The sequence below is a fragment of the Ursus americanus genome, chromosome 32 (genome assembly GCF_024610735.1).
Source record: "Ursus americanus isolate L20-20 chromosome 32, mUrsAme1.1.p, whole genome shotgun sequence".
Taxonomy (NCBI): Eukaryota; Metazoa; Chordata; class Mammalia; order Carnivora; family Ursidae; genus Ursus; species Ursus americanus.
In genome coordinates, this window is record NC_142158.1 from 1,507,858 (window position 1) to 1,519,370 (window position 11,513).

Sequence of the window (11,513 nt, forward strand, 5' to 3'; positions counted from 1 at the left end):
AGGGTGGGGGCAGCTCACAGCCAGTGACAGGCTCGTGGGGTAGACAAAGGCTGCCAATGCCCAGGCAGGACGAAATCTGCTGCAATTCATGCTCCAGAGCTGGGCTGTCCAATACGGGAGTAAGTAGCTACAGGAAGCCATTTACATTTAAATTAAAATTAAATAAAATACAAAATTCAGTTTCTCAGTGAGGACGTTTTAAATGCGCAGGTGGTGACATGTGGATAGCGGCTCCGGTATCAGACAGCGAGGACGCAGGGTTTCCACCAGCACAGATGGCTGCTTGTGTGGGAGAGTCCTGTCCCGCTTCTTAGGGGATCAGGCTCGGGCCATGTTCCACCTGAGCCCACATCCTTGCTTAGCAACGTTCTCTGCTCTGTTTTGTTCCCTCACCCCCTTTATCCTGAGAGCATTCCCTGAACAAACCACATGCAGGGGAAATCCTACTTGATCTCCTTCTCCCGTGGAACCTGCTGGAAAGCACTGTCCATGTTCATTAGACCTGTCATTTCCCGTGCTGTGACAGCTGCATTCCCCTCATCAGCTCCTCCTGCATTGTCCTCGGGGGCCTGTTCTTAGATCTGGGGTCAGGTCAGACCTAGGACACAGTCACTTTATTAAAGCAATAGCGACTCATTTCTACCACTGCCAACACTCTTTCAGGATCATTCAGGAACTGGATAGGGCAGGGTTTTATGTCAGTTACGGCGGTGATTGTTATATAGTTGAAATATCTTCAATACAGACATTTTCTTAAGATCTTTGGTCTTTAAAATGTGTAGTTTGCCTACTGAACATCTGGTTTTCTGGAAATATCTGCTCTTCCACTTAAACTTTTAGACGTATATCAGCATTGAACACTTCTGTTAATGGCTCTATCAGCTTCCGTGTGCCGTTACTGAACATACAACCTCTTTCATTTGATGCCCATTCTCTTAATTATTATTGTAGAATTGTATTTTTATGAGATGTCATTTCCCTCTATATTGTTTTTTAGATGGTAATTATTACATAGAATGCCATTGTTTTTGTTTTTTGGCATCTATATATTTTTATTTTACCTAATAACACTTTTCCTTCTCAGTATATAACCTGTGTTTATTTAAGTATTTGTTGTTTTGTATGCATAGTAATAATTTTTGTGTTGTTTGTACTGGGTTTTCCTATAAGATATCCTATCATGATAGTTGTAGGGACAGCGTTCTGTGCTCCTTAGCTAGCATAGATGTGTTTACTATTTCCAGCCAGAATTATTTACATAGTTTGTCTAAGAGGAATCGATGTCTCTTACTGCTGTGTCATTGGATACCTACCTACGTATAGATGACGGTTCTTAGCCTATTTACACGAGTCTTTAAATGTGGTAAGAAGTCGATAAAATGAAACTTCTCATTTCACTTTAGTCTAAATATAGGCTTTCTCCGGGAAGATTGCGCTCTGTGGGGCACAGGGATTGGAGAGGGATGGGTGCTGAGTAGGGAGGAGGAAGGGAACAAAGGGACCCAGATCCGCAGAGCGTCTGTTGCAATCAGGAGAACGCATTATGCAGCCCGATCTTTCCCATACCCATTGTTACTAAAGTAGGATCATTTTCCTGGCTGTAATGTGGGAAAAAAAAGATGGTAGACTATGACCTGAGTATCGTAGTTCCCTCCCGGTGTGCTCTCCAGGAAGGCACTCGGAGCAGTTGTAACATGCAGAGACAGTCACATGTCACATTCTCTCCTAGTGGGCTTCGCCTTTGCCTGATATTTTATTTTTCCACTTAAAATCATTCTCATTTTTATACCTGTCAGATAGAAGCCATTCAGCATTCTTTATACTTATGTATACACACACTCATACATTTATAATCCGTTAAAGCAGGAAATCATTTGTACAGGGTCAGCTCACCAGAGTTTTGTCTTCTCTTACCTGCCCTCTTAGTCCTTATCGATAGGATAATGCTAAAATATCTCATCATTTTTTCTAATGGTACATATGGTAGTGGTGTTTCCTTGGGTGCGTTAGCATTTCACTTGTCCTCCTTACTTTGGTGAGGAATTCCTTTATTAGACACCTTTAAAACGCCAGCAATTTATTTTAGGTAATTCATCTGTACTTGCGCATGTGCGTGAGACTGAACCGCGGTTTGTTTTTATTCTCTCTTCTGAGCAGGAGTGAGTCTCTGGCAGATTCCCTGTTGTTGCACACTTACACTGTCTCAGATTCCTTTATACCTCATGCCATTAAGACGTTTTTCGTGCATAGATTTTTTTTGTGGATACCACTGAATACATCTCCATAGGAAATCCAAGGAGGTACAAAATAGTGTGAAATACTATACGCTCTACTCCGATCTCATAAATATTTATTTTATGCCAGTTTTGTACCCATTTCTTTCATACAACAGTGGGTCTACCCTGAAACCTGATTCAGATTTTTCGTCTTAGAAGACCTAAAAATGTACTGTATGCCTGACAATTTGAACATGCTAGAACTGAAATACTCGTTTTCTGATGCCTCTTTGTGGGGGTTGTAACTACACTTCTTCAGTTCTAAGCGTCTGGACGAATAGGGTCATCAGACTCCCTGAGAGCTGGCCACGTGCTTGGTTCAGCATCAGTAACTTCGCAAGAGAGCTTCCAGAAGGCAATAATTAACCTAATATCAACAGATATCTGAGATTTTATATGATACCAAAATATCCTTTTTTATGACTTTCTGTGTAGTACTTAAAGGTTTCCACTCTAGGGCTTTTATCAAAGGTCATTGCTTTTGAGAATATATTTTCCTTATCTCAATGTATTTATCTGTTTAACTATTTTATCATCAGGAGTGATGGAAAGCATTACACTTTGTACATAGATTACACAGTTGGGTAACTTTTTAACATGTTTATTCTGAGTAGAATGTTGATAGAGGATAATCCTACCTTTTTCAGGAATTTCATGTGCTCCACTTGGAAACGTTTGGAGCAGAAATCTGCAGGAGGAAGAGGAAAGTCGTGGCCAGTAGAGTTTAGAGTTCTGACTCCACCTGACTATGCAGGGCCAAGGAATTTTCAGAGTTCCAGTTATATTGGTATAGTGATCTTAAGCATCATTAGGCCAAAACTTAAGCCCTATAACTGAGTGGTGGTGTTTTCCGGTTGTCTCTGATTTGAGTATTTAGCTGTTTCACTACCATACAAAAAAATCCCCACCAACCTGCAGCCTTCATAAACAGGGTATCTTAGGTAATTCTGATACAGTGTTTATATGCGGAACTATTAAAGATATTTTGAATGTAATTGATTTATCTGTCTAAGTACATTCCAGGTCATATGTTCTTATATCTGAATGTATTTTTGAGATTATGTTGTATCATATTCTATTGTACGTGAGATGTGTGCAAATCTGATTGTGTAGAATCATGCAATAGTATTTACAATAACGTCTCTCCCTCTGTCTGCATCTCTTTCTGATTCTTTCTGATGGCTCTCCCTCTTTTCCCCTCATCCCCCTCCTCCCTAAAATGTATGTATATACTTACAGTACTCTAAGTCTCTTTAAGCTCAGACTGAGAGACCTTTCATATTTATGACTGATGCCAATACCAGCTTCATTATTTCATTTTTCTTATATTATGTATTAATAATTTACTTTTCATGAAATGTGGAACAAAATTGGTATAAGCTATGATAATTGTCTTTCTCTGCTTGACTTATTTCACTTAGCATTATCTCCTCTGGTCCCGTCCATGTTGCAGCAAATGTTGAGAAAACATTCCTTTTGATAGCTGAGTAATATTCCATTGTATATATGGACCACATCTTCTTAATCCAGTCATCTGTTGAAGGGTATCTCGGCTCCTTCCACGATTTAGCTATTGTGGACAATGCTGCTATGAACATTGGGGTGCATATGGCCCTTCTCTTCACTACATCTGTATCTTTGGGGTAAATACCCAGTACTGCAATGGCTGGGTCATAGGGTAGCTCAATTTTTAACTTTTTAAGGGACCTCCACACTGCTTTCCAGAGTGGCTGCACCAACCTGCATTCTCACCAACAATGTAGGAGGGATCCCCTTTCTCCACATCCTCTCCAGCAATTGCTGTTTCCTGCCTTGTTGATTTTTGCCATTCTAACTGGCATAAGGTGGTATCTTAGTGTGGTTTTGATTTGAATTTCCCTGATGGCTAATGCTTTTGAACATTTTTTCATGTGTCTGTTAGCCATTTGTATGTCTTCATTGGAAAAGTGCCTGTTCATATCTTCTGCCCATTTTATGATTTGCTTATTTGTTTCTCGCGTATTGAGTTTGAGAAGTTCTTTGTAGATCTTGGATACCAGTCTTTTATCTGTAGCATCATTTGCAAATATATTCTCCCATTCCATGGGCTGCCTCTTAGTTTTTTTGACTGTTTCCTTGGCTGTGCAGAAGCTTTTTATCTTGAAGTCCCATAAGTTCATTTTTTCTTTTGTTTCTCTTGCTTTTGGAGATGTGTCATGAAAAAAGTTGCTGTGGCCGATGTCGTAGAGGTTGCTGCCTCTGTTCTCCTCTAGGATTTTGATGGATTCCTGTCTCACATCAAGGTCTTTCATCCATTTGGAGTTTATCTTTGTGTAAGGTGTGACAGAGTGGTCAAGTTTCATTCTTTTGTATATACATGTCCAATTTTCCCAGCACCATTTACTGAAGAGACTGTCTTTTTTTCCACTGGATGTTTTTTCCTGCTTTGTCAAAGGTTAGTTGACCATAAAGCTGAGGGTCCATTTCTGGGTTCTCTATTCTGTTCCATTGGTCTATGCGTCTGTTTTTGTGCCAGTACCATGCTGTCTTTGTGATCACAGCTTTGTAGTACAGCTCGAAATCTGGCATTGTGATGCCCCCAGATTTGTTTTTATTTTTCAACATTTCCTTGGAGATTTGGGGTCTTTTCTGGCTCCACACAAATTTTAGGATTGTTTGTTCCAGCTCTTTGAAAAATGTCATTGGTATTTTGATCAGGATGGCGTTGAAAGTGTAGATTGCTCTGGGTAGCATAGACATTTTAACTATGTTTATTCTTCTGATCCATGAGCATGGAATGTTTTTCCATCTTTTTGTGTCTTCTTCAATGTCTTTCATCAGTGTCCTGAATTTTCTAGAGTATAGATCGTTTGCCTCCCTGGTTAAGTTTATTCCGAGATATCTTATGGTTTTCAGTGCTATTGTAAATGGAATCAATTCCCCAGTTTCTCTTTCTTCAGTCTCATTGTTAGTATATAGAAATGGAACTGAATTCTGAGCATTGATTTTGTATCCCCCACATTACTGAATTGTTCTATGAGTTCTAGTAATTCAGGGGTGGAGTCCTTTGGATTTTCCACATAAAGTATCATGTTATCTGCAAAGAGAGAGAGTTTGACTTCTTCTTTGACAATTTGAATACATTTTATTCTTTTTCATCTGATTGCTGTTACAAGGACTTCTAGTACTATGTTGAATAATAGTGGCAGAGTGGGCATCCTTGTCGTGTTCCTGATCTTAAGGGAAAGGCTCTCAGCTTTTCCCCATTGAGGCTGCTATTTGCTGTGGGCAAAATTTTCAGAGATGGTTTTTATTAAATTGAGGAATGTACCCTCCAACCCTACACTCTGAAGAGTTTTAATCCAGAAAGGATGCTGTATTTTGTTAAATGCTTTTTCTGCATGAATTGAGAGGATCATATGGTTCTTGTCTCTTCTCTTATTAATGTGTTCTATCACACTGATTGATTTGAGAATATTGAACCACCCTTATATCCCAGGGATGAATCCCACTTGGTCATGATGGATAATCCTTTTAATATACTGTTGGATCCTATTAGCTAGGATCTTGTTGAGAATTTTGGCATCCATATTCATCGGGATGTTGGTCTGTAATTCTCCTTTTTGATGGGGTTTTTGCCTTGTTTTGGGATCAAGGTAATGCTGGCCTCATTGAATGAATTTGGTAGTTTTCCTTCTGTTTCTATTTTTTGAAACAGCTTCAGGAGAATAAGTGTTATTTCTTCTTTGAATGTTCAGTAGAATTCCCCAGGGAATCGGTCAGGCCCTGGACTCTTGGTTTTTGGGAGGTTTTTGATCACTACTTCAATCTCTTTGCTGTTAATCAGTCTATTGAGATTATCAGTTTCTTCCTATTTCAGTTTAGTTTATAGGTTTAGTTTATAGGTTTCCAGAAAGGCAACCATTTCTTCCAGGTTGCTTAATTTATAGGATATAGTTACTGATAATAATTTCTAATGATTGTTTCTATTTCCTTGTTGTTAGTCGTGATCTCTCCCCTTCCATTCATAATTTTATTAATTTGGGTCCTTTCTCTATTCTTTTGAATAAGTCTGGCCAGTGGCTTTTCGATCTTATTAATTCTTTCAGAGAAAGAGCTTCTAGTTTTGTTAATCTGCTCTACTGTATTTCTGGTTTCTAATTCATTGATCTCTGCTCTAATCTTTTTTTTTTTAAGATTTTATTTATATATTTGACAGAGAGAGAGACAGCCAGAGAGAAATGGAACACAGGCAGGGGGAGTGGGAGAGGAAGAAGCAGGCTCCCAGTGGAGCAGGGAGCCTGATGCAGGGCTCGATCCCATAATGCCGGGATCACGCCCTGAGCCGAAGGCAGATGCTTAACAACTGAGCCCCCAGGCACCCCAATCTCTGCACTAATCTTAATCAGTTGTCTTCCGTGCATGGCTTAGGCCTGTTCTTTTGTTCCATCTCCAGCTGTTTAAAGTGTGAATATAAGGACTGCATTTTAGATTTTTCTATTCTTTTGAGTAAGGCTTGGATGGCTATGTATTTCCCCCTTATTACTGCCTTTGCAGTGTCCCATAGGTTTTTGGACCAATGTGTTTTCACTCTCATTGGTTTCCATAAATTGCTTAAGTTCTTCTTTAATTTCCTGCTTTACCCGAACATTCTTAAGAAGGATGGTCCTTAGTTTCCAGGTGCTTGAGTTTTTTCCAAATTTTTTCTTGTGATTGAGTTCCAGTTTCAAAGCATTGTGGTCTGAGAATATGTAGGGAATAATCTTAATCTTTTGGTATCGGTTGAAACCTGATTTGTGACTTAATATGCTGTCTATTCTGGAGAAAGTTCCACGCGTGTTCAAGAAGAATGAGTATTCTGTGGTTTTAGGGTAGAATGTTCTGTATATATCTATGAGGTCCATCTCAAAGCTCTTATGTCTTTGTTGATTTTCTGTTTAGATGATCCGTCTGTTGCTGAGAGTGGAGTTTTGAGGTCCCCTACTATTGACATATTAGTGTCAATATATCTCTTTAATTTGGTTAACAGTTTGCTTATGTAGTTGGCTGCTCCCATGTTGCGGGCATAGATATTTATAATTGTTAGATCCTCTTGTTGGATACACCCTTTAAGAATTATATAGTGTCCTTCTCTATCTCTAACTACAGTCTTTAGCTTAAAATCTAATTTGTCTGATATAAGAATTCCTACCCCAGCTTTCTTTTGAGGTCCACTAGCATGAACAACGGTTCTCCATCCCTTCACTTTCAGTCTGGATGTATCTTTAGGCTCAAAATGAGTCTCTTGTAGACAGCATATGGATGGGTCATGTCTTTTTCTCCAATCTGCAACCCTGTGGTTTTATGGAAGTATTTAGGCCATTCACGTTGAGAGTGATTATTGAGAGAGATGATTTTAATGTCATCATGTTGCCTGTGAAGTCCTTGTTTCTACAGATTGTCTCTGTAAATTTCTGTTCTGTATCACTCTTGGGGTCTTTCCCCTTTTATAGAACCCCCCTTAATATTTCTTCTAGGGCTGGCTTGGTGGTCACATATTCTTTCAGTTTCTGCCAGTCTTGGAAGTTCCTGTCTCTCCATCCATTCTGAATGACAGCCTTGCTGGATACAGTAACCTTGGCTGCATGTTCTTCTCATTTAGTACCCTGAATATGTCTTGCCAGCCCTTTCTGGCTTGCCAGGTCTCTGTGGATAGGTCTGATGTTATTCTGATGTTCTTCCCTCTGTACGTAAGGAATCTCTTCCTCCTCGCCCCTTTCAAGATTGTTTCCTTGGATCTAAGATTTGCAAATTGTACTATTATATTTGGTGGTGTTGGTCTGTTCTCATTGATCTTGGGACAGGAATGCTTGTTTCCTTCCCCAGATTGGGGAAGTTCTCAGCTACAGTTTGTTCAAATATCTCTTCTAGACCTCTCTCTTTTCCACCCCCTTTGGGATTCCGATAATCCAACATTGGAATGTTTCATTGATTCAGTAATCTCCTGTAGCTTTTTTTCATGAAAATGGAGTTTCTTTCCCCATTTTACCTCTTTTTCCTTGTTTCCTATCATCTCATCCTCTAACTCCCTAATTCGTCCTCTGCCTCATTTACCCTGGCCGTCAGAGCATCCAGTTTAGACTGCATTTCATTCATAGCCTTTTTAATTTCTGCCAGATTTGTTCTCATTTCAGCCCTTAGAGATTCTATATTTTCGTTGATATTTTTCTCAAGCCTATATATCATCTTGATAATTGTTCATCTGAAATATAACTTGGTTATATGCATATCCATGAGTTCTGTGGCAGAAGTCTTTATTTCTTTCCTTTGTTGGGAGTTCCTCCTCCTTCTCATTCTGATGAGGAGTGATTGAGGGGATGTACAGAGTCCAATTTATTGACTGGGACCCAAGCAAGATGCATCTGTTTTATAGGGGCCTTAGGGATTTGGCTTCTTGATTTTTCAGCCTGCCTTCTGGGGGAGGGGCCTGCCGCGCTGATACTCAGGTAACCCTATTTGGGCAGAGTTGCCCTGTCCCCTGGGCGGGGAGGGATGGGCACAGTGAGAACCAGTTTTGGGGGGCTTTGGTTCTGTGGCTGATTTCCCTGGTGGCTTTCTGTGACTGTTCTGAGAGTCCGTGCAGAAGTGACCGTATTCAACCTCTGTCTCAGAACAGAGAGATCGCAGTCTGCTCTTCACTGAGCTCTCCGGGCCACACTGACTCCGTTTCTGTCGGTGCTGCTAAAAACCCCCCAGAGTCCCGGGTTGTGAGCCCCGCAGCCGCTCTCCCAGCCCTCACTCGCAGGCCGGCCCGTCTCTGCCTTTTGTGCTTCTAACACCGCCAGCTGCCCTGGTTCCTGCGCACATTCCTGGGCTCATGGTCTCAGTCTGCTCTCTCGTGGGTGCGATCCGCGAGCCAGCCCGCTCCCCAGTGCAGGTGGCTACGGTTTCCCGGGGCCCGAGCACGGCGGCTCCCTCCCGCCTTCCGTTTCTCTTCCGATATCTGTGCGTGGTTTCACGGCTCCCAGCTTCATACCTCATACTCAGCGCGGGAGATGTTCGTTTGTAGAGATCCAGATGTAACTTCCTGCATCTCAGGCTGATTCCATGGATGTTCGGGATGGTCAGGTAGGTACCCAGTGCCATTCAGGGGACCAGCTAAAAAAAGGAGACCCTTACTCCTCTGCCATCTTTCCCCTAGACCATTGCCATGTCCTATAACATACTCGATCCACCTCCTCCTGCAAAATGCTTTCTTAAAGATTTCTTTTAAAACTTGCTAAACGCTTGGTCCTGACAGGAAACATGTGCTAACAGACGATGGAACAGAAAAATGGCAGTTCTTTCACTGGGTTTATCCTGCTGGGTTTCTCGGACCGGCCTCAGCTGGAGCTCGTCCTCTTCATGGTTCTTCTGATCATCTATCTGTTCACTCTGCTAGGAAACACCACCATCATTGCCTTGTCCCACCTGGACCCCCATCTTCAGACTCCCATGTACTTTTTCCTCTCCAACCTGAGCTTTCTGGACCTGTGCTACACGACCAGCATTGTCCCGCAGCTCCTGGTTCATCTCAGGGGAACAGACAAGTCTATCTCCTTTGGCGGCTGTGTGGCTCAGATGTTTGTTTCTCTAGGGTTGGGATCGACAGAATGCATTCTCTTAGGGGTCATGGCATTTGACCGCTATGCAGCCATCTGCAGGCCCCTGCACTACACAGTGGTCATGCACCCCCGTCTCTGTGCCCTCATGGCTTCTGCATCGTGGGTCATTGGTTTTGCCAACTCCTTATTGCAGACTGTGCTCACCTTCCTTGTACCACGTTGTGGGAGAAATAAAATAGATCACTTCCTTTGCGAGGTCCCCCCACTGCTCAAGCTTGCCTGTGTTGACACCACTGCGAATGAGTCTGAGCTCTTCTTCGTCGGTGTGTTCATTCTCCTCATCCCTGTGGCCTTAATCACAGTCTCCTATGGTCGGATTGTCAGGGCAGTCTTAAGAATAAAGTCATCTGCAGGGCAGAGGAAAGCGTTTGGGACGTGTGGGTCCCACATCACGGTGGTCTCCCTGTTCTATGGCACGGCCATCTACGCTTACCTCCAGCCCAGCAACAACTACTCCCAGGATCAGGGCAAGTTCGTTTCTCTGTTCTACACCATCGTCACCCCCATGGTCAACCCCATCATATATACACTGCGGAACAAGGATGTGACGGGAGCAATGAAGAAGGTGCTTTGCAGGGGCCATGACTCCAGATGACTGGGAGGAAAGAGCCTTTAATGGACGACGTTGAAGACCAGAGTGATCAAGATGTTTGTCACCTACCTGGGTCATCCAAAATTTCCCCTGTTAAGTCTCAAGGGAATTTACTTACCTCATTCTTTTATGCAAGTGAATTCCCAAAATCTAAGTTCATGGATTCATGCAGCCTCCGGAGAGGCTGATTTTGTAATCTTAGCTCATATGCATATATATATATATTTTTTTTAAGGATTTATGATCTAATTTGAGAGAGAGCATAACTAGGAGGAGGCTAGGCAGAGGGAGAAAGAATGTCAAGCAGACTGTACCCTGAGTGCAGAGCCTGATGCCAGGATGGATCCCACGACCCTGAGATCACGACCTGAGCTGAAATCAGGACTCAGACGCTTGAGCAACTGCAGCAACCAGGCTCCCTGAGCATCTGCATCTTGTTTCAGTATTTTATTTTATTTTATTTTATTATTTTGTTAATAATTTTTATTTTGTTATATTAGTCACCATACAGTACATCTCCAGTTTTCGAGGCAATGTTCCATGATTTTTAGTATTTTAGAACGCTGCACAGGTTTTTCTTATTTCACTCTCATTTGGGAATACCGTTCCATTTCTAAGTGCAAAAAGACATTTATGCACGTAATATGATGGCACAGGCAAAATAAGCTTACGAACCACTAACGCACTGTAAGAAATACGAACATTTTCGCATTTTGTACCAATTGCTGAAGAATGTCACTTATTCTTGCGTTCTGATCATGGCTCTATTACAAGGTCCATAGGTTGACTGTAGCGCTGCTTTTTCACAGAATTAGGTGGGCGTCTACGGGAAAACGAACTGTCAGGTCAGAGAAAACCTTGCTAACATCGACGCCGGTAAAGCCACTCAGATGCCAGGTGCAGTGTGATGTCCCGTGTGTCGGTGGTCGGAGGCAGCCTATCCGCAGCGTTCGCGTCACATGGGGGCGGGGACGGGGCCTTGCGGCCAGTCCACGGGGAGCGCCAGCGCTAACACACCAGGCA

At 42.1% G+C, this 11,513-nt stretch overlaps 1 protein-coding gene across 1 annotated transcript; it reads left to right on the forward strand.

Annotated features, from left to right (window-relative positions):
- The first annotated feature begins 9,533 nt into the window (after positions 1 to 9,533).
- LOC123796457 (olfactory receptor 2B8-like) lies at positions 9,534 to 10,493 on the forward strand. Its single transcript, XM_045803938.2, has one exon. It carries the CDS (start codon positions 9,555 to 9,557, stop codon positions 10,491 to 10,493), a length of 939 nt encoding a protein of 312 aa, XP_045659894.2. The 5' UTR covers positions 9,534 to 9,554.
- Positions 10,494 to 11,513: the final 1,020 nt, after the last annotated feature.